Source organism: Cyclopterus lumpus, chromosome 6, assembly GCF_009769545.1.
Source record: "Cyclopterus lumpus isolate fCycLum1 chromosome 6, fCycLum1.pri, whole genome shotgun sequence".
NCBI classification, from domain to species: domain Eukaryota; kingdom Metazoa; phylum Chordata; class Actinopteri; order Perciformes; family Cyclopteridae; genus Cyclopterus; species Cyclopterus lumpus.
Window position 1 is genome coordinate 24444312 of NC_046971.1, and position 23970 is coordinate 24468281.

Here is a 23970-nt window from a genome sequence, read left to right on the forward strand (position 1 = left end):
GGTTCTGTTTCTTTTGCTCTCCACGCAGACCGTTAACCTGTTCGATTGGTCAATACTACACAGACTACAAAAGAAAACTTCAGATACCAGTCCCACAGATATCTGCTAATCTGTTTATAGAGAAGGCTAACAAACTGGATCAAGAAAAAGGTTTTATTTCTCTGTAAGGTTCTTTCTGTAATGTTTTGAGGAGTTGCCCCAAGTGATTGCATTGTTGCCTGAATAGTGGCTTCCATATGCACTGTTCTCCCTCAATTCTGGACCATATCAGAAATTGTCCCCATTGGTCACTTAAAACATAAGAAGAATTAAAGAGTAGGGTTCAGGTTGAAAAATACCAAAGTTCCCCTTGAAGGAAAAGCACATTACACAGATCCAAGAAGAGTTCACAAAAAGTGACATCAAAAAATACATTTATTACAGTTTCAGCAACTTGAATCAACATTATGACATGTCCAGGCAAATGTAAGCATAGTACAATAAAATGGCTAACATCTCGATTCGACACATGTCGACAGGTACGTTGAGCAGCTAAGACCGGAGCAGGTTTCAGCAGTCAGCTGTGCAGTAATGACACGTTGATGTTAACCATGTTTGTCCCCAGTCCATCGTGGTCTCTCTGCCAGCTAACAGTACACCGGCTCATGACATTGTTGGCGCTTGGGGTGCTATATAGTCCCATTATATTGGAGAGAAGGCAGACATCTCTACAGCTGATAGCTCCAACACTCGACACCTCACTGCGTGCCACTCCTTTAGAGCCCCCGGCTCTGGAGCCACTCCAAGGGGAGCTTATCTCACTTCATTTTCAGTCAATGGCAGTTCTGTCTGGGAAGTCTGTTTCATTCACATCAGAGTCAGTAGTAATCTAACAAAGACGAATAAAAAGCCACGGAACTGCTGAAATGTGACCATGGAAGCCCAACACTAACCAGCCACTCGGGACACATGGAGACCACAGTCATCATCATCATCATCATCATACGATTCCTCAAAAGGGCAATCCCATAACTACTTACTTTAATAACAAACTCCACTCGCTTGAATTGGGACAAAGTCAACACGGTTAAGATGGTCTTTTCATTCAGGCAAACACACACAGAGAGAGAGAGAGAGAGAGAGAGAGAGAGAGAGAGAGAGAGACATACGGCCATGCAGAACAAATATAAAAGGCATCACTGTAACATTATTCAGTGTGTAGAGATGCTGAGACTACATGTAGTGCAAATGGCTCATGCTGAGCTAACAGGTACAATACAAAAGCGCCAGAAGGGTTTATACTACGTGTTACAGTGGCAACGAGGTCAAAGGTCACATCAGGAAAACATAACGGAAGGGAATGAAGGGTGTTTGGTTTCAAAGGCTGCCTGCAAAGGACCACCTGAGAGAACTAAAAGTCACTTGGGGTTAGGGACAGTCAGACATTTGTGTTCCTCATGGACACAACGGGGACTGTTACATCTATCGTTTGTACATTTACAATTACAGACATACAATTCACAAGCGCACATACGGAGGAATATGTACAGTATTTACAGAACGACTTCTCATTTAGATGAGAAGTGCAGTGGATGAAGACGCGATACTGCCCCACTGTGGTCGGATGGAGTAATACAATTAGCAAATGTCACTTCACAGTTCAGTCACTTATTTGACATTAGATGATAGAAACATATGCAGCAGGATAGGAGCTAATGTGCCTGTCGTCCAGGCAACATGCTTAGCTATGCATCTGGCAGCGCAACCAACAGGAAATACACTACCACTACTGAGGTCACTGAAGCGATACAATGAACTGCATGCCAAAGTTATTTTGTATTTTTGTATCTAGCAGGGAATGAGTAAGAGAGCGATCATTGCAGGCTCTGCATTAGTGTTTGGTTGGCCAATAGAGAGTTACAGCATCAGAGGACCCAAACATTAACTTTCATGAAAAGGCACTTTGGATAGATAAGTAGTCTCTAATGTTCCCACGGGTATTATTGTCTGATTAAAAAACATGAAATGAATACCAGATTGTAAATGTGTGCCAGAGTAAACATGATTGAAATAGGTATGAGTAAGAAATCAGAAGGAAGATTTGTCTGCTTTTCGTTCTGGTTGAGAGAACGAGAAGAAAGATGGATTTTGAGACATCTGGGTGGAGCCAGCCAAGCACTTTCCTTCTGTTTCCAGGCGTTATGCTAAGCTAAGCTAAGTAATATAAGAGCATTTCTTGCAAACTATTTCTTTAAGAGAAGTCTGGATTTTGTTTCCGCCTGTTTAAATGCCAGCGATATTGTTATACGTTACTTATGTTTTTTTGTATTACCACATAAGATACTACAGTGTTCCAGAGAGCACAGACGAGTATTCAACATCACCCGAACAGCACATTAAAACACTATGAGTTATCATGTCCTATAACTGTAGGCAGACATCTATGTCACATGTACGATACTTAGCACAGTGTTTCACCAGACGCTGTTAGACGGGCTTCACTAACAAGTAACAAATGGGGTTGCCAAGGGAACGCCGAACAAAACAGCATCGAGGATATATAATGTACACATCGTTTGTATATCGCGTGACATCCAACTGAGGCGGTTTTATACTGGAAGGTTTCACTTTATGCCTCGAGTCTTTGTCCCCGATACGACAGTGTGCACCAGCTGTGGGATTATTGCCGGTACGGGACACGTCGGATAAACAGGGTTTGCTACAACTATGGCACAGTTCAGTAGGTTGGGTCGAACGGAGAATCGGTCACGGTGGCGTTGAGTCAAGGGAATAGATGATGTGTGTGTGCTGGCAGTCCTTTTACGTGGAGACTTTGAAACTCACTCTGCCGCCATCTTCTCTATGTGGTCACTCAGCAGCTTGTACTGTTCTGCAAAGAGGACACACACACACACACACACACACACAGGTTAATTGTTCCCATTTCACAGTTGAAGCATCCATGGGACACTGACTACACTACGGCAGTGTTGCTTAGCAGCGTTGCTATGCACGAGTCCATGGCATACAGAATAACAGCGGTGTGTTGTTTGGGGCCTGTTGTGATACTGACAGACAGGGTTTCACTCGTCTGGAAAGTTAGCATGACGCCGACTGTTTGGACTTCCATTGAAGGGCAACAAAGTGATCCACTAGTAATGTGTGTTTGTGTGTGTTTGATTCGTCAACACGGCCTTATTGGATGATGTCGGCCTGCGATGCAGCCGGGTTCAACCTTTTATACCCGACGACTGAATGACATAATGGGGACATGCATGACATTTAGTCTCTGGCTAACTCTGGTGTAATTACATTGTTACTTTTGATTGGTGTGCAGTGTCCCTGCAAAATAAACACTAATAATAACAATAATAATAATAATAATAATAATAATGAGACTAATGATAGTTACTACTGTAAGAATGCAACCACAGCCAGCGGAGAGGTAGATTTCCCTTGAATCTCCCAAAGAGATGTTTCTGTATCTGATCTACTGTACCCACTTGGCTTGTTTGCATGAATGAACGCAACATCGACATATCACCTTATACGTTGGACTTGTTCGCAAAAAGTTGATTAATAACACATGCAGCGGATAAACATCATCGTTTATATGGGAAAATCTGATGGACATAAAGTCAAACATTCACTCTGTTTTGGGTCTCAACCAACTTATAAATGACATTTCTGGGTTCATTTGATGTACTGCTATCAATAACGTATTTTTATAAATGTGCTGACACTGTAGAAACCTTGTTACACCCGGCAGCGATCTGATCACAAAGCGAGACACTTCCAGATGTGGTCTGGCTGATCCCATCCCATTCTGATTACAAAATAGTGTATTCAGTTGGTTCCTTTCTGACATTGGTGTGTCTTCATATCTGCAGGTCTAAACTGCTGCTGCTATTGTCCTTCTCTTTAGGAGCTGCCGTGGTGTGTGGGACTTTGCTCGTGGTTGTGAGTTGCAATAGAACTCCATTACCTTCATGCAGGTTCCCAATGACTGCCTGCTTCTTCAGGAAGTCATTGCAGAGCTTCTTACTGAGCCCAAACGCCAGCATGTTATGAGTGAATGTCCTGAAACACACAAGTGTAGGTATGTTCTGTATTTACCATTTACAAAAAAACAAACAATAACTCAATACGTAACAAAAGAAACACGGTCCAACAGTAATGGATCTTTGTGCTACTACATTGACCATTTAATACGACATACTACATTTCAGCTTGATATTCATCTCTAGAACGACAGAAGGAATAGTCGTATTAAAGCTCACATTATCGACAGTCCCTGGCAAACACAGACATTCAGATCTTGTAACACTTCTTCACAAAACTCTTTTATTAATTGTATTAAACAATTAAAATTGTATGTCATATACATTTGCCATCATGGGGACCAATAACTTGTTTAACCACTAGGAGGCCTCCCTAAGTAACCTCTCAGCCTCCATGTCTCTATGTCAGCAGCTTTATATGAACTGCACATCCTAGTTTAAACACTAGATGTCGACTAAATATAGTGAAATTATCTCTGTGCAGAGAACCCAATATGTACATATATGATAACACATCTAAATATTAGACTTACAGATTTACATCTTTTAAGTGAACCCTGTAATTTTAAAGCAGCTGATACAGGAATACTGAAATGTCAAACCATAACCTGGTTTTCTGGTCTTGATTCTCTTGCAGTGTATCAGGTTCTACTAAAGTTTGGCCCGTGACTCCCACAATGAAACGGTTCCTCACCCCAGCTGGCCGAAGGCGATGTTCTCATCCATTTTGGAGCTGTCGTCCCTCTCCTCCTTGGTCATGTGACACCACTTCTCCCTGCAATCGAACAGAGACAGTCGGAGTCAGGCTCCGTTTGACCTTGAGCTTCTCCACAGAAACAGGCCAGGGGTCAATCATGAAATAAACATCACGCTGCAGTGGGTTCACATAAATCTACACGGTTGTAGATACGGTTGGACAACTTTCAGAAGCTTTTGAGGTGATAAATATGTTTTATTATCCACAAAAAAACAAAAACATTAAATAATAAAAAAAACACATTAACCAGCCACCAGCAAAAGAATATAACAATCAATTATTCATTCACAAAGAATCATCATTATTAACAAATGGATGAAAAGCGTCATTCATAAAACAGATATTTAGTAAAGTTGTAAACTGATTCCATGTCTGAAATCACCAACTAAGGTCAAAATAAACTGGGTTTAGGGAGGATGTGGTTAGGCTGCATTTATGCCACAAATAAGACACATATGCATGACATCATAAAGTAAGATGAGAGTAATAACCAGTATTACTTTCTGACTACAGGGTGAATCTACTTTAAAACCAACTCTCCCAATCAACAGATCATTCTGTGAGGAAATCTTTAGGAACTCTTGAGTTTATCACCCTTTAATTTGATCCCATCTGCATACTCTCCTTTCATCTCTCATTTAGAAGGCTTCCCAGCATGCTCTCGGGCCCCCTGTAGAGGGGTTCTAAATGTGAAACATGGTCTTAAAGAGGCCTTGAAGCTGCACCAATCAATATTTCATATTGGGTAAATGACTATGTGGGTACACCACATGACTCCAGGAGATCTACAGAGCATTTAAGTCATCTTTTTCAGCTCATTGCTGCTCTCACGTCAACCTCATTTCAAGCAGCAGCAACTCTATTCTGCATAAACATCTAATAAATAAAGTGAGCGGTAAGCGCCCAGAATCACAGGGAGAGACCAGCAGGTAAATACAGTGAAGACCTTAGCAGCTAAAGAGCAAAGCTAAACACGGAGTGAATATTAGACTTAAATTCATTTGATGGACACAAACATGACATTAATAAATGAATGCTGTCTACTGGTGGTGTAAACGTTAGCTAACCCGTTCACCTCAAACAGGCCAAGTGCCCCTCTGGTGTCCCCCAAGGGACCTTTTTTTCACAAAAGAAAATATACAGCAGTCAACAGTAAAATACATACTTTCTTGGTCTGTGTCTTTCTCAATTACACATATGATGCGTGTCAACCCAAAATATGAATTTGCAAGTCCAGAAAGGGTCAGTTTGTCGTAGATTCGTTGTCGTATCATTTAGTTTTATGTTAAACCGATAAGTGAGCGACATCTCTCGTCTTGCTGAATGTCTGAAACCAGCACATTAGCTTGCTAGCTAGATAACTTAACTAAATTACACACACAAGTGTAACGTTATCTTCAGGAGGCAACCTCCGGCTCTCCCAATAAAGCAAATTCTTCATGTGTTAAAGCTGCATTCTCTCTAATGACCACCAGGGGGCGACTCCTCTGATTGTATAGAAGTCTATGCTTCATGTGTTAAAGCTGCATTCTCTCTAATGACCACCAGGGGGCGACTCCTCTGGTTGTATAGAAGCAAATGCTTCATGTGTTAAAGCTGCATTCTCTCTACTTACCACCAGGGGGCGACTCCTCTGGTTGTTTAGAAGTCTATGCTTCATGTGTTAAAGCTGCATTCTCTCTACTGACCACCAGGGGACGACTCCTCTGGTTGTATAGAAGTCTATGCTTCATGTGTTAAAGCTGCATTCTCTCTCCTGACCATTAGGGGGCGACTCCTCTGGTTGTATAGAAGTCTATGCTTCATGTGTTAAAGCTGCATTCTCTCTAATGACCACCAGGGGGCGACTCATCTGGTTGTATAGAAGTATATGCTTCATGTGTTAAAGCTGCATTCTCTCTAATGACCACCAGGGGGCGACTCATCTGGTTGTATAGAAGTATATGCTTCATGTGTTAAAGCTGCATTCTCTCTAATGACCACCAGGGGGCGACTCATCTGGTTGTATAGAAGTCTCTGATTCATGTATTAAAGCTGCATTCTTGATACTGACCACCAGGGGGCGACTCCTCTAGTTGTATAGAAGTCTATGCTTCATGTTTTAAAGCTGCAGTCTCTCTAATGACCACCAGGGGGCGACTCATCTAGTTGTATAGAAGTCTATGCTTCATGTGTTAAAGCTGCATTCTCTCTAATGACCACCAGGGGGCGACTCATCTGGTTGTATAGAAGTCTCTGCTTCATGTGTTAAAGCTTCATTCTCTCTACTGACCACCAGGGGGCGACTCCTCTGGTTGTATAGAAGTCTATAGAAAATGACTCTACTTCTCTCTTGATTTATTCCCTCAGTAAACATTGTTAACGTGAGTGTTTCTCTCGTCTTTTTTTTAGTCTGTTTCTAAGTCTTCTTCAATTAGCCAATGATGGTCTATTTAGAGTCAAACAGACCATAAAGCAGGGAATGCTTAGGGCGGGGCTACTGTGATTGACAGGTCACTGCCGCCGTCGTAACATAACATCTGTCACGGTGACTACGTCCACTTCTTGTATCCAGTAGAGTTATGTGATCCAGTGACTCTTGTTCAGCCTGGAAGCGAGACCCTTTGTACATCCAGGTACGAAACACAGGCATCGGAACTTCAGAGAGAGACATCACTTTTGGGTGGAAGGTCTTTCTAATTGCACATCTTTAGCCTTATACCTCAATATTTCTACGACAAAATGCAACTTTCTTGATGTGCAAAATTATCTTTTAAATTGACAATGTGCAATTAATGGCACAATTTAAATAGCATCAAATCAGTATTTGTCTTTCGCCAATACCTATTTTCTTTCCAAAATAAGGTCCTGTGCTTGTCCACCGGAAAGAGCGAGACTCTTTATATCATTTATAATATGTCTCAGTTTGTTATGCGTGCCCCAAGGTGGTGTAGATTTGGCTCTACAATACAGCGGAAACACTTACTTTATTATGGATCATATCTTAACATAGAATTACATTACTTATAGTTTACTTGGTAAGGTACTGGCAGGAATAAATAAGCAGTTTTAAGGTGGATATTATGGCATGTGCAGAATATCCCTGCAATCAATCTGCAGTGGAAACATAGACGCGTGCAAAGAAAGGGAGCAAAGGGAACATGCAGATGGAGGGAGAGAAAGAAATATCTCATGCAAGAGGATGACTGGTGAACATGCAGTGAGCCGTGAGGAGGCAGATATCACCTTCTCACTGCCTCCAGATATGAAGAAATACCATCACGGACATTATACAAGATCAGGATATTAACACACTCTCACTCTCACTAAAATCATTTCAACAGCAGCATGACAGAATATCAACGGCATGCCAACAGAAGCCAGATGAAGAAAGATAAAAAATATCATCATAGGAACTCGTATGAATCTAATCAGCATTAATCTCAAAAACAACTATTATTCAAACACCGGCATCCCACACACACACACACACGAGTCCAATAATAACTACAAGCAAACCACTTTTTTATAATGGTAATGACGAGGACATTATTGCCCTGCTGTGATTTGATCTTTTCATTTATACACAACAAAGTTTTGAACTAGACTCCGGTTCTCCAGGCTGGGGGTTCACCACGAGAGACTATCACGGCTCACTAGAGCGCAGCTGACCAACTGTAAAGGGGAGGCAGGCGACTCACCATCACCCCAGGGAGGAACACCGAGCGGCTCTCTACTCCAGCACTCCTCATCACTGAGTGTCAGTAATCTATCACTTCTCTCTGTGTATCCCTCCGCTTTGTCTGCAGGTCACATTCAGGAAGCTCCTTCTGGTTTTCCATCCGTTCTCAGTCTCACAACCAGCACAGCTGGGGAGGAGAACGCGTCTTGTGGGACCATTGGGGGTTGTCTTGGCAACGAGGGAGTTTGGAAGTGTGCCATCGCAATAATCTTTGACTGTATTATAATCCATTGATACATTTGTAAATGCTACAAATTGGATAATCAAAGTTTCCTAACTCAAGTACAAAAATGTTCATGACAACATTATTAAATGAGCTAATTGTAAAGTCTAAAAGTCGACTCTTTGTATTGTGATATTCTATCTAATTAGTATTTTGATAATTAAATGGTAACGTGTTACTATTTACATTGATGTATTTACATATATTACTTGTAACTTCATTCATTTAGTTTCAGGCGTGAACATATACAGTTTCTATTTTGTGACGGCTTTATTTTGAAGAAGGCTTTCTCTAATTGAAAAGGTGAACTTTCCTGCACTGTTTGTGCCCAATTATAGTTTAAATAGCATCTCCCGCCACAGAAAACATTTTCTAACTGCTACGCTCAATAAAAAATATAAACGGTGGAAGAAAATTTTAAAAATCAAGATATGTTTTGTGATAATGTATCAATTCCCCAAAACATATTTGTAATAATAATAGTTTACCTGCAATGACTAACTTAGTAAAACAAAGGAGATGTGCTGCATCATGATAAGTATGCCATGGTCAGATATCTTTTTCAGTGTATTTGTTGAATATGGTTACATTTTGTAATTATTCTGGTGGCACGATTCACACTAACAGCGCTACGACTTGTTTTATTTTTGCCTTATTATTGTCAGAGTGAAAGCTTTGCTGTGTCTCTTCTTCGTTTGAGTATGCTTAGAGTTAGTGGTGCACGCATTTTAATAATGTAAAAGTACAAATTCTTCCTCACTTTATACACACACGGCACAAAGCATCACTGTCCTCTCAGCCTGCTGGCATGAAGCTCTTTATGAAACACAATGAGTCTCTGGCGCTAGCTGTCTGTCCCCTTCAGATACAATCTCAAAGCATCGGCCCTCCTCCTCACCATCGGGATTCATCTTTGCCTTTCCTATTAGTTTGACTATTGTATTTTAGGGCAGTGGACACATAGAAGGACAGACCTCTCCTCTTTCTCTTCATCCTGCGTTCCCCTGGCCGGCAGAAAGGCACAAGGAGACAAAGGGTTAAAGTCAACATGCAGAAAGAGGAAGAACAACAACAGCAGCTAGTAGACAGAAGAGATGAGAAGAAGAAGAGAGAAGAGAAGAAGAGCAGAAGGTGTGGGCATCAGAGCGTATCATGCTGAACATACTGAACAGCACGCAGACCCTTGTCTTTAGAAACAGCTCTTTGAGCCAACAGAACATCACTACAGGATCTCCAACCTTTATTCAATGTCATCTGACAGATACAGTGACACTGGAACACACAGAAAAACAACCCATTCATGTTTTACATTTGTTTTCCACAATCCAACACTGTGACATATTGATTTGATATATTATATTCATGCATCTGTCAAGATTCCCATCCAGACTCACCTTGTGGTTGGCGACCTCTTCTTCCTCTCACAATGAACGGCATCAAAAAATGCAGCGTTCCAAAATCTCAGCGTGTGCCTGGCAGAGAGAACAGAGGACATGTTACAGGTTCCCAGTCTGACTGCTTCACCACGCCACTGGAGATGTGTTTGCAAAGAGGGACATCATAGAAGGATCACTGTGGTTAAACCTGACACATGAACATGTTATCAAATCATGCGCTACTTCAGTGGTGTCCTAGGATAAACCTGAGGAGCCACAACGTGGTTTAGAGAGGGAAGAAAGAGAAAATAACATTGTTTCTCGTGAGAAATACTTAATATTACACCCCATAAACCCTGGCCATGACCAGCCAAGGAGGCCGCAGTTCGTTCCCCGTGTGGAACCAGAAGTCAACGCTGATGTTAGTGTCACGCAACATGCGTAGTTCCGTAACCACACTTCCATAGTTATTATAACCCAAACCACAATATTTTCCTAAACCTAACTAAATAGGAACTATATTTTGAAAAGAGCGTATGTAACAAGTCTAAATTCACGTGTTGCCAGCTCACATTTTTTGTAGGATATCCTACAAACTGATGTTCATCCAGAGCTTTCCCTCAACTTACCAGATGGGTTGCTGCTTCAGGTGGGTGTACAGGTACACCTTCTCTCCTTTCTTCTCCTCTGGAGCCTCACACACTGGGATGGAGGAGAACACATGGCACGTTACTAAATCACATTCTATAAAACCTTGGTGGAGCAAGAGAAGGTGCACTTGGATAACTGCAGTTCCAGAGAGCGTTGGTGCACCTTACCCGGTGACTTGGGCTCAACTGGGCTTTCTCCATCCCTAGAAAAGAGAATGTGGTAAAGAACAAGAGAAAGGAATGAAGACTGTACACGACCGTGTTAATAAAAAGAATTCAGGGACGCATTCGCTCACTCAGTCCTGGGAGCCACCGAGCCCCTCAGCTTGCTCTCTAGGCCTCCAAAGAAGCCTTTGACGTCAGTCTTGGATGTGGTTTTGAGGAGGCGCTCCGCGGCACCCTTCTTCACAGACAGCCAGGAGTTGGCCTTGTTGATGTACGAGTCCAGACCAGCTGGAGGACCTCCGCGATCCAGCAGCTCGGAGGGAGAGGGCTGGGACTTTCCTGAACAAGGAAAGAGCAGAGAGGTCAGAAGGATGACATCCATCTGGTATGGCATCACCCAAACGTTGCTTAGACCTTTAAAACCTCTACGAGGCCAACGTGTGTCTGTTGTGTCTGGCATCACAGATTGGTCTGGCTGATAAACAGGCAGCCGAGAACAGACTGACCCGGTCTGACATTTGATTAGCTCGCTCAGTCAACTCAGTGAGCTGCACGTGAAAACAATTATTTGTCCATCAACTTCGGCAGATCAATTAACAAATGTCTTTTGGGATTTAAATATGAACTACTTATTCCACAATATATATAAAAATCCACATGTAAAAAAAAATAAGATTCACAAATATAGTTCTGATGCACACGCAAATATTTCTTGTAAAAATAATTCAAATATTTAAAAAATAAAACCCTTGCCTAGTTGGACTCCCAAGTATAAAAATCGGATTAAATGAGCTCTTCCTTGTGATCTGATCGCCAGCATCCTTTTGGCCCATGGCGCTTAGAGCAAATCTTTTTTTGTGGATTTCTATAACATTCATTTAAAAGAAGACATATTTGTGTATGGGGCTGGTGAGTGTTTTTTTTTAGAGCGCATTTAAAAAGAGAATTTTGTGGAGAGAAGTGATTTATATAGAAATCCCAAATTCATGTGTGAATCCTCCTGTATGCATTCATTAACAATGAGACCCATATTCAGACGAATGATGTAGTGTTCATAGAATTCTAGCCTCGCTAGACAAAGAACTGTAAACATGCAAAGTCACGCTTTCCTCTGGACTCGGTAAGTTTCTTTGCAGTTTGTACTTGAAAATACTGACTGCAGGCGGATGTCGAAGCGGTGTTCTGTGCCACGCTGGTAGTCATTGCATAAGTGTTTGTGGTGCTGCTACAAGAGAAACCACAGGGCCATCCTGTGGATGTCATACACGCTGAACCAGCACCGGGCAGGATACGATAGGCGTTTTCTTTTGCAATCCAGAGCTCCGGTTTCCTTTTGAATATGTGCAATGAAAGGCTCAACACCTTGCTGTGGTTATGTTGAACTAGTTTATAAAGAAAAGTCGCTCTAATAAATGCTAGACACAGCAGCTTGAGTTAGACCTTACCACTGTAGTAGTATGTGAAGCACATCGTCATGAGGTTCTTGGCCGGGCTGTAGTCATCCATCTGGTAACATCTGTGAACACAGCATCTCTTTAGAGGATCCTGTCATGACCTCACTGCTAGAATTGATGTCATTTACTGGATGAAAAGGTGATATATTGTTCTTATGGTCAACAAATCCCATGAAAAGACACACGCCACAACGAGTTGATCCTGATAAGTGTTCTTCTTCCTGTGTGTCATAGAGCGCCATGTCCAACAAATATTAAAAACACACACTGTATTCTGGCTCAATCCCACGCACACTGTGCTACAACAAGAAATACTCACAAGAGCATCCAATGTGGATTCATCCGCCACACATCTTCTTTTAACTATTAAAATATTCTTTAAAATATTTTCTGCCGTTCAAGTTATGTTCTGTATTGAGAGATGTTGGTCTTTTCATGGGGAAAGCTGCATTCTGAATAATAATCAGCCTTATCCCTCACAGTTACATCGGATCAGACGATCCCAGCATGTCTGTCTCAACCACAAATCTAATATGGTGGACTCACTCAAACAGAACCACTGCAAAGGACTGCACCAGTCTGTAGAAGGTGGCTTCACTCACACATTTAGAGTGGCAGCGCTGTGAACACAGGAGCACCGAGGGTTAAACACAAGACCTCAACAACCTTCAGCTTACACACATTAAAACATCATACTGAAGATTTGACGACCACATATTTTGGTTTAGTGTCCTGCTTTTGTCCACTTGAATATGGGACTGAGTTCATGTATGTAGGGGGTCCATCAAGAACCTGTAATTCTTTGGCATTGTTATTTGCAATAATTGTCCTTCAAGCTTAAATAAAATGACGTCATTTCCCCATTTTTACCTGAGCGCTGACGTGTTTGGCAAACCACTCCCGGCCTTTGCCGTTCTCTCCACTGCACAGCTCTCCAAAACGAGCCTTCTCTTCCTGGTCAAAGTCCTCCCTGTAAAAACATGGTCCAAACCCTCATTACAGCACCAATCAGACCCTTCACAGCTGCTTTTATTAACTTAGTGATTTATCAGATTGATTTTAGTCTTCAGAAAATGACAGGTATTAAAAACCATTATCAAAATCATGTTTGGATTGATAGATAATGATCAAAGTTGGAAAAAAGAAGGAGAAAAAAGAAAAAGCATGCACAATTTGAAATACCAAATGAATTCTGTATTGTTAGCAAAGCCAAGATGTGCAGTTGAGTTACAACTCAGAGGGGGCACACCTTGTTGTATTCCACCAAAGCTGAGCTCCAAGCACCAAACATTTATATGTTTATAATTAAATACTTCTTGAGAGTTATGGTACATTTCCAGAGGATCCGTCATCTCCTTGTTTCTCATTCATTTTCTGTGTAAACAGACTCATTTGCATGATATTGAAGTATAGTCTACTTTATGTAAATCAGTGGCATCCAGGGTGAGACGGCCAAAAACTTTTAAGCTAACCGCTTCTGATCTGAAAGGAAGAAAAAGTTTCCCAAACATTTACTGTATATAAGAAGTGGACTATGGTTTTGAAGCCCAGAGTTTCGTCCGTCGCCATCTTGCTTTTTTGCAACCAGAAGTGACACGAGAGAAAACTGTGAAAGGGTTAAAGTTTGAGACGAAAACAAACTCCCAGACCAGACAGAAGTCGGTTTGCCATCTGTACGTCACTGACCAAAGATGGATTACAAATTACCCAACAGAGATCAAGAAATGAAATGAATAGGCCGGCAGCAGAAATGCCAGAGGAAAACAATCAAGTAATGTCTTTGAAAAACAAAAAGGTACCCTAATGTTTAAAAGTGCCCGTTTAACATTTCACCTTGCTCATCTTTGATTTCTTATTAAATATTCATGCATCCGTTTGACTGCTGTCCCCACTGGGCCTTTAATGGTGAGTCATGGGAACCTCTGACCGGGCGACATTTTCAAGTCATTCTGGGTGACAAAAATGGAGCATCTGAATGTAAATAGAGCCTAAAGGAGGAGGACTGACCACACAGTCAGGGAGAATGAAAAAAACAACTGATGGGTGCTGCTTTCTACATCCATCATGGTTGACACAACTCGGATCTACATTCATGCAATGGAGTTGCACATTTCATATGATCATGAACATCATATCTTAAGGAGCTTGTAGTACCATATTGCCCCACTAGAGAGCTGCGCTCACTAAATGCGGGGCTACTTGTGGTAGTCCAGAGCCTTCAGGTATCAAGCTCCTCTTTTATGGAACCAGCTTCCACTCTCAGTCCGGGAGGCAGACACAGTCACCTCATTTAAGAGTAGACTTAAGACTTTCCTCTTTAATAGTGCTTATAGTTAGGGCTGAATCAGGTTTGCCCTGGTCCAGCCCCTTGATATGCTGCTATAGGCTTATAGGCTGCTGGGGGATGTTTTAGGATACACTGAGCACCTATCTCCTCTTCTCTCTCTCCTTATGGATGAATTTACATCTCTCCATTGCACCGTATTAACTCTGCTTCCTCCCCAGTCTTTGTGACTTCACATCTCCTAGGGTCCATTGGACCTGGAGGTGTCTGAAACCTCTTGCCTGGTGAGCCGGCCTCCTGCCATGGTCCTGGTGATGCGATGCGCCCCGCCTCCCCTCCTCTCTAACTCCTTCTGTTTCATGGATTGTGGAGGTCTGGATCTTGGTCCATGCCTACTACTCATTCATAATTTCTGTCATATTCATTAAATGTGTTTCTGTAACTCTGTAACGCTGTTCATTCTGTACACATGACATCTATTGCGTCTGTCCATCCGGGGAGAGGGATCCTCCTCTGTTGCTCTCCTGTAGGTTTCTTCCCTTTTTCCCCCGTGAAAGGTTATTTCGAAGGGACAGGGATGTCGTATGTGTACAGATTGTAAAGCCCTCTGAGGCAAATTCATAATTTGTGATACAAATAAACTGAATTGAATTGAATTGAAGTAAATGTTAAACTAGGGTAGCAACTTCCTACTTTCATTAAAAACCACCCAGTTACAGTTTATGGTTAATAGATGTCATAAAGCACTAAAAACTAGATGAGAAAAAGTGGTCTCCCTTCCCTTCTATGCTGAAGCTTTAAATCTCCTCATATGTGAATTGCAGACAATAGTTTACATTTTGACAGACATTCATCCATCGGTTTATCTCCAAATGCAGGAACAAAATTGACAATAATGAGTCACTGATGCTGTTTACTGTTGTGAAGATTGTGTATTTGCATTCTGCCCGAACTTTTGTCTTGTGAGAGAAAGAATTTGCAATTTCTTCTGTAAAAAGAGAAAAGCATGTTTTAAAGCCCCTTTGTGCACAATTATGTAGAAAAGAGATTATAGCATCTTTCAAATCCCTCTGATGGCATTAGTTTATGTTTATAGAAAAATTATATAATTATGGTGAAAATTGGTTCAGTCTATTTTTCTAGGAGTTGCAAAAAGTTTTTGGGGACTTTGAATCTGTCAATCATGTTGCTTTTGACTGATGTAATGATTAGTACACGTAGATATAAAGAAAGAGTTCTTCCTTACCTTCCATGAAACACCTTCTCCACATAAGCCTTCATGAACTGCCTCCTCTCCACCGTCTCGCTGTCGGCGTCCTCTCCACTGTGAGCGGACGACGATGACGACCTCCTCAGCTCCCACATGTGAGAGGGCGGGTCCATGTCGTTCTCGCTGTCCGCCGACTCGGTGGCATCGCTGTCGTTGTCTCCGTCTTGGTGGTGGTGGTGGGAGCTGGGCTTGGTAGGCGCCATGGGCTGTGGCAGTAAAGGCTGCTGATGGACTCCCATGGAGGGCGCCTGCTCTGGGGAGAAAAGGTCGGTATGTCCGTGGTGTTTGCCTCCATCTATGCTGAGAGCTGTGGGCAGGTCAAAGTCTATTAGGTTGTCCACTGCTACGCCCTCCATCTTGGCAGCAGGTCCCTTCCTGTAAATGAGGGGGATCGGAGACGTGGGTTCTGGTTGGAGGTCTCAACTGTCGCTATTGGGTTTCGATTGCGCAAACCCCCCCCACCCCTGAGGGAGCCGACATCAAGTGAAGTCACACACCCAATTCATCTGTGAACAAAGGAAGGAGAAGGTTATCTTTGTAATCACCTTTTACACTCAGTTAAACATGCGCTGCTGGCAACATATTAGAGGCCATGCTAGTAAGCTAAGTGCTAACATCAGCACGCTAACAACACTAGCTAACATGCCGTTGAGATGCTGGCTGCCTGGGAAACTTCATTGTGCATGCTTGATCACTGGAATGGCATCCTGGGACACTGGAAACATAACCATCAAAGATGTTAGAGGCACCGATTCTGATATCGGGTTTATACTGAATAAAATAGCTGGAATAGGCATCAGTGACAATTACATTGCAATGTAGTTTACAAACTATATACTGGACATTATTATTGGAATTTGTATTCCTGTTTAAATATTGACCAATGTGTTGCTGCATTTAAAAAAGGTATCCACTTGAATTGTAATTCATGTTCATTTGGAAGATGCTGGAGTATGATTTACTATTTTCATAATAAATATTTCATCTTCAAGAAAATGTATCCTAATGTATTTATGTTTTACATTTTGTTTTACAAAGTTTGGAAAGCAATGTTTTGGGGAAGACACTTTACTTTAAATTACTCCCGAGGTACGAGTACGTGCCATCGTTTGTGATTATGAATTAGAATTCGGTCTCATGGCACCTCGCCATACTTACACCTTCCATGACAAGTCAGAATATCTGCTGTGACTGACAATATTGCCATTTTGTTTCACCAAATTGTTTAGTCTGACATCGTGTTCGTGTTGGAAGGGCGACTGTGGCTCAGTGGTGAGCAGGGTCGTCCATCAATCAGAGGATCGGCGGCTCGATCCCCGTCACCACTAGTCCATGTCGATGTGTCATTGGGCAAGGCACTTAACCCCTTTTGCACAGAAGAAATGACACACTCACTCTTAATCCCGCCTACAGAGCTCCGACTGGTGGGCGGTTTCTCAAAGCAGACTAGTGCTGCACAAATGAGTCTGTTAATTGATTTGTCAAGATGACGCATTTTACTTTCAATTAACCGGCAACGATTCTGATAATCAATTCATTGTTTGAGTTCATTTTCAAGCCACTATACTCAATACGTGATGGTTTCAGCTTTTCAAATGTTAAAATGCATTGCTTTTCCTGGGCTTACATTGTGATCAACGGAATATCTTCAGACTTTGGATTATTAGTCGGACAAAACAATCACCATTGGAAATGATGCTCATTTTTTACTGCTTCCTGAAGTTGTATGGATTGAATTTGATTCATATTAATAATATTACATTTATAAAAAAGAAAATTACAATACGCAGCTTGGTGGATATTAAAATAACCGTTACTTGCAGCCCAGCTCCAGTCCTATTTGAATCAATGAAAATAATGTGGAACTTCTTTTCTTGCTATGAAAACATGAACATGTCTGCTGTGAAAAAGTGGTATTATAGATGATGTCACTGTAGAACAACCCTCAACCCAATAACAAAAGTAGACGTAGGAAAACATAGATGTTATTTATATTCTCTCAGCCTTGCTACTTATAATAGCAAATAAGCAAAACACAAGAGGAACATGGGCACATAAAGTAAATACACCCGTCAACCTTTTTGACTCAACAATACACAACAACTCTTTTGGCACACATTCAAATGTACTCCTCACTTAAATATGTTAGGTTCAAATTACTTTCTTTAACTTCCCTTTACTTTTGTGTTTGATCAGAAGTTTCCTGAAGGAGCAGCTGCATTCATTTATCACAATACGAAAGAGGACTACTGCGTATCAGTTTGCATTCCACAGAGGAAAGCATAGAGATCCTTTGATTAAATAAGGTTACATGATGTTGTGATAAGGCTCAGAACATAGTCAATATACACACACACATACATGTGTGTGTGTGTGTGTATATATATATATATATATATATATATATATATATATATATATATATATATATATATATATATATATACACCTTTCAGTTGTCTGCTCGTGGTTACGACATCTTAAGTGACTATTGAAGCAAACTAGTTCCTTATTATTCATAAGTCAGCATTGATATCGTGCAGATAACAGGAAGATTGAAAACGACATATACAGGAAGCTCAAATCTTATCTGATCTGGTGTCTGCTGCACCTCTGTCCATCTATTGTGTCAATCAAACAGCACTGTACTCAAATCAATGTTAAATCAATGAGCACAGCACGGCCTCATACTGCTGACTCCCACAGAGGCTTCCCAGGAGCACACACACACACACACACACACACACACACACACACACACACACACACAACACACACAACACACAGAACACACACAACACACTAGACACACTACACACACCCCTCCTTCCCACACAAACAGAGCCCCGGGGGAGGTGCTCCTCCCGTGATGGAGGACACTGAGCAGATACCGAGATGCTTGAGTGATTTGGTGTAGAGGACCTCTGCTTGTTGCTATCGGCCTTGCGGCACAACGGCATCACAAGGTCCCCGTCCTTCTCTCTTATTTCTCCTCTGCTGTGTGTGCTGCACTTGGCATGATTCACACATGGAAGCCAGCGCCATTATGCAACGTGCCCCCGAGCCCTCTCCCACCCCCCCAGGAAAATCATGCAGCACACACGTCCATCAGTTGGGCAAGATAGGAGCGAAGGCTTTCACAGTTCATCCATCTCCGTCACTCCGGCTTTATGAGTAACATGCGGCAAATGCAAAGCAATAAATCAGCTGTTCTGCCATGTCAGATAGAGTATTATAGAATATTCAGCATGTGGCTTTGAGCGAGGTGCCTTCAAAGTCCCCTTCTCAGGCCACTAGACTGTTAAGTGCTCTCTCAAGCATTCCTGAATAAAGCTCAGCCTCATGGGGGTGGCAACTGAAACCTACCATGGGCCTTTCAGGACGCACAGTCCTTTTGCTTCCTTGTGTAACTTGAGTGGGTACGTTGTTCAGTAGCCTCAATAATGTGTCCACTGGGATGCCTCAGTCACTAAAATGGAAACAATGAGTACATTCTTTGGCTGAATCAGGTTTGCCCTGGTCCAGCCCCTTGATATGCTGCTATAGGCTTATAGGCTGCTGGGGGATGTTTTAGGATACACTGAGCTCCTCTCCCCTCTTCTCTCTCTCCTTATGGATGGATTGACATCTCTCCATTGCACCTTACTAACTCTGCTTCCTCCCCGGAGTCGTTGTGACTTCACGTCTCATAGGGTCCATTGGACCTGGCTGTGTCTGAAGCTGGTCCTGGGTCCTGACTCCTTGCCCCTGCTTCTTGCCTCATTGGCCCCTCTCCTTCTTTGTGCCTCATGCCTCAAGGGCTGACCTCCTGCCTCCTGCTGATGCCCCTTCTCTCTTCCTCCTTCTGTTCCATGGATCGTGGTTGTCTGGATCGTGGTCCATGCCTACTACTTATTATTCATAAATGTCTGTCATATTCATTGAATGTGTTGTAACTCTGTAACACTGTTCATTCTGTACACATGACATCTATTGCTTCTGTCCATCTGGGGAGAGGGATCCTCTTCTGTTGATCTCCTGAAGGTTTCTTCCCTTTCTTTTCCCAGTGAAAGGTTTTTTTCTATTTTTTGGGGGAGTTTTTCCTGATCCGATATGAGGTCCTGGGACAGGGATGTTGTATGTGTACAGGTTTTAAAGCCCTCTGAGGATATTCGGTAATTTGTGATTTTGGGCTATACAAAATGAACTCAATTGAATTGAATTAGTACTGACAGGAACGGTGGCGAAAAGTTATGAAAACCAAGACTAAGACTGTAATACACCAGAATCATCCATTAGGTCCAGTGCTGCATGACTAAATGGTATTTTCCACCACGGCCCTGAACCAACAATGATTATCAGTCTCAGAACTGATAGCAGTCCTCCAGCTGAGCTGGATCAGACCTCTTCAGGCAGCAGGGAGTGAGTGAAGTGTTCTCAGAGCAGGCATGTTGTCTAGAGGAGCTCTTCTAGTGGACCCAAACAACACTGGACTATACTTTGTGTCACCTGATTACAGGTGTTAAAAGGGGCAGTCATAACTTTTACCAGTTTCTATCACCAACAACTACAGTACTACAGTTTTAAAATCAGAAATCCACCAAATAACTACCACTTATTATATGGTGAATATGTTTTATGGTACAACATATCTTCATAGTTGTTCATTTAAAGCAGCCAAACAGCGGCAGAATGTGACAGCTGAGCTGCACAACCTCACACATCACATGCTACAATAGGGGTGTGACAAGCTGAAGTGGCTGATGGCAGATAAGTCAGGTGTAACATCTCAGCTGAGGTTGACCAGTGTAACAGCTGAGGGGAATGATGTAATCTGTTAGTGCACACTGAAGCGTACTCAACTAGAAGGGCACTTGTCCTCGGCCAAGCCAACGTGATCTCAGGGCTGGAATTTGAAGCCCAGAGACCCGGCTGGCGGAGGCAGAGGGCCCCATTTTGTAACGTTAACCAAAATAAAAACATTATTCCCCCCCCCTGTGATTTGGATCAGCTCCAAAATGCAATGGGTTGCGTTCTTTCTTCGTCCACGCTACACCCTTCTACCAAGTTTTGGAAGAATTGGGACAATAGTTTATCTGTAATCCTGCAGACAGACACACCAACAAAGTGAGGAATGAGACCTAAAACCCAGAAATGAGTCAGCATCTATCTCGTTCCGGTTGACTCGCCTGATGCCTGAAATAAGGTCTGTGGTTAACAGACGAGATGTTTTGTTCTTTGAAAGAAAATATGTCAGTAAATATCCCACTCATGAATACAGAAGCATTTATGCGTCTTAAAAAAGGTGCTTGTAAACGTGTTATCCCTGCAGTACTCATAACAGCACAGAAAGGTCAGAGGACACTTAAGCAATCTGCTCAATACTAATACCATTACCACCTCTTGACCTAATTCGTCAAATATAATTTTGTTCCCCGCCCTTATGTTGCTTCATCACAACCGAATATGTAACAGCGGAGTCTAGACAAAACGCCTGCTTGTGTAATTCATGCTCTTATAGAAGACACATGTCCCCATCTTTACAGACTTGAGTGAGGGCAACAACAAAGCAAACCAGCAACTGAACCAACACTACAGAGCCAGGGTGAAATGAGTGATGGTGCCATAAAAGCTGGGAGGAAGTTCTCCTCCGTGTGCACTTCCAGATAGCACCAAACACAATCCGCCAACCCAAACAACTCCGGTAATACTTAGTGAGGTTAATTAACCTTTCTTCAACTGGCAAATGGCTATTAAAGATCTCAATGGGAACAAAAAATAAATGGGGACTTGTGCTCAATCTAGAAATGCTTCTCGACATCATCATCATTTCAGGAAAAATGTCTTTAACATATTCAATACAGATCTCCTGTGTGCAGTATCCACAGTCCATGGTTATGGTTATGATGTACTCATTATAAAAGGGAGACCGGGGACACTTTTCTTTATTTTCCTTCATAACTCGCAGACTACTTAAAATGCACTAGCCATCTTTTGATATAAGACACATATATATGTTAATAATACTATTGATATATTTTCACTTGATGACAACACTGTTTTGGCTTCTTTTTTTAAAATAATAACACTGACAAAAGAAGTCATATGTATAAATAATCACACTTTCTGTGAACACACAATATTTTCTACAAAGAAAGTATGTTTATTAATAAGCCAGCCTTTTAAATGTTAATTTACGTATACATTTAGTGAAATATGTTCATTTTCTAACAGAAAAAATGCTGACATCCAGCAGCTATGAGACAAACACATGTATCACCACCGCTTGTTCATATTCCATTATAACCAAAACACTAGAGCAACTGCAACTGAGCCATTTAAACTTCAGACAGCAGGAGAATGAAATACTGCCAAAAGAAGTAACTTTCATACCTGTGTTGAGGTGAAACGACCCTGCTCCTCTCCCATAGGCTGAGAGAGGAGAGTCATCACTGCAGCCGGTTTCTGATTGGAGGGATTGAGTGTGTCTCCCCTTCCATCACAAAGGGCCAGGAGTGATCTACAACCTGCTTGTATACCTGTTATTCTATATGGACAGACTCCATTCAAAAGACGAGCTCATTGTATAATGCGCTGCTTAGCAAAGGATCGCAAAGTTACCATAAAGCAGCATGACATGTTCTAAAATATGATCGTTATTATTAGACACATTTTGTTGGAACAAGCTTGTTGAACGTCCGCTTGATGGATGATACACAATAAACAACCCGCTGTCTGTCCCGTTTCATGTGGCATATGTCGTTAGAAATAAGCCAGCTCGACCGTCCCCAAATGAGCTGTGGTAAAGAGGTGGCGGGTCGGAAACACTACGGGGCTCGTGAGGAAGAAGCAGCTCGGAGTGAACACAGCCAGACGCTGACGTTTCCTGGAACGGTAAGCGGTGTCATTTACAGGCGGACCGGGATACCCCGCGTCCGTCCCGCACGTGAGGCCACGTATGCTGCACATTAAACCCATTTTAATTCAACGGTAACGGACAGAAACCTGAGGGGAATGACCCCCCTCATTCAAACACACAGACAAGCTATCGCGAACGAGCCGTAGAAGAGTGACAGTTGCTATTTGGTGAGACGGCGTCAGAGGAAACCGTTGTACGTACATGAATGGTCGCGAATGGTCGCGCGCTGAGGATAGACGGCCGCTCCGCGCTGCTGTCGGTGCGTCGTAGGTCTGTGCTCACTGGGGTCTTCAGGGAGGAAGAGCGCAAGCGCAGAGAGAAGGCGGATCACGACGAGGGGGGAACCCAATGACGTCGCCGAGTAGCGCAGCCAATGAGACGCGGTGCTGCTTTAAATTGGCATTATTATGACCGGATATTTCCTACACAATAAAAGTACGGTGACTAAAGTGTGGAGTGACAATACATTATAATTTAAGAACGGGTTAATTCTTTTTTAATTTTTTTTAATTCAAGTCCTTCTTTCACATTCCTTGGATATTGTCCATACATAATTTCATTAATATGAATATTTCATAAAGAAAACAGAGGGTAAACTGCGATTAGATTAGGTTTGTCGATATTCTTGTCAAATATTTTGAAAAAGAATGATATGTTATTATATTATTATTAGAGTAGAATTAAGAGTATACTATAATTTAAGTACATTTGAGAGAGTAAATCAGATACAGAAATACCTTTTGCAATATGTGGGCCCACCAGTAAATGACTGTAATGTTAACTGTTTAGTAGTGTTTCTATGGCACATCTGAGGCATATTTGTAATTTGTGATTTTAGGGCTCTACTAAATAAATTGAATTTAATGGAATGGAATCTGTTTTTCTGGCCAAAACACACTGATTTTCTCGCAGTGTAACAACGCTTACTGTTGTTTTTTATTATTGTTGGTCCTGTTATATTTTTTATTTTCTTCAGTACATGTCCCTCCTGCCTAAGCACATGATGATGATGTATATTGGTAACTATATTTCCCTATTTTACATTAGTATCTATTTAACATTATTTTAATTCGTGGGAAATCACCTTAATTCCCAATCAATGGGAAATGTCACTCACCTCCATGATTTCTGT

General features: G+C 41.9%; 1 protein-coding gene across 1 annotated transcript; it reads right to left on the reverse strand.

Moving 5' to 3' along the window:
* Positions 1-396: 396 nt before the first annotated feature.
* kiaa0513 (KIAA0513 ortholog) lies at positions 397-23163 on the reverse strand. Its single transcript, XM_034534062.1, has 12 exons — positions 23040-23163; positions 15917-16446; positions 13257-13356; positions 12933-13006; positions 12378-12448; positions 11064-11271; positions 10936-10970; positions 10747-10819; positions 10136-10213; positions 4735-4815; positions 3965-4059; positions 397-2869 (listed from the first exon to the last, which is right to left on the reverse strand). The coding sequence occupies exons 2-12, from the start codon at positions 16294-16296 to the stop codon at positions 2820-2822; spliced, it is 1245 nt and encodes a 414-aa protein (XP_034389953.1). The 5' UTR covers positions 16297-16446; positions 23040-23163; the 3' UTR covers positions 397-2819.
* Between the last annotated feature and the right edge of the window lie 807 nt (positions 23164-23970).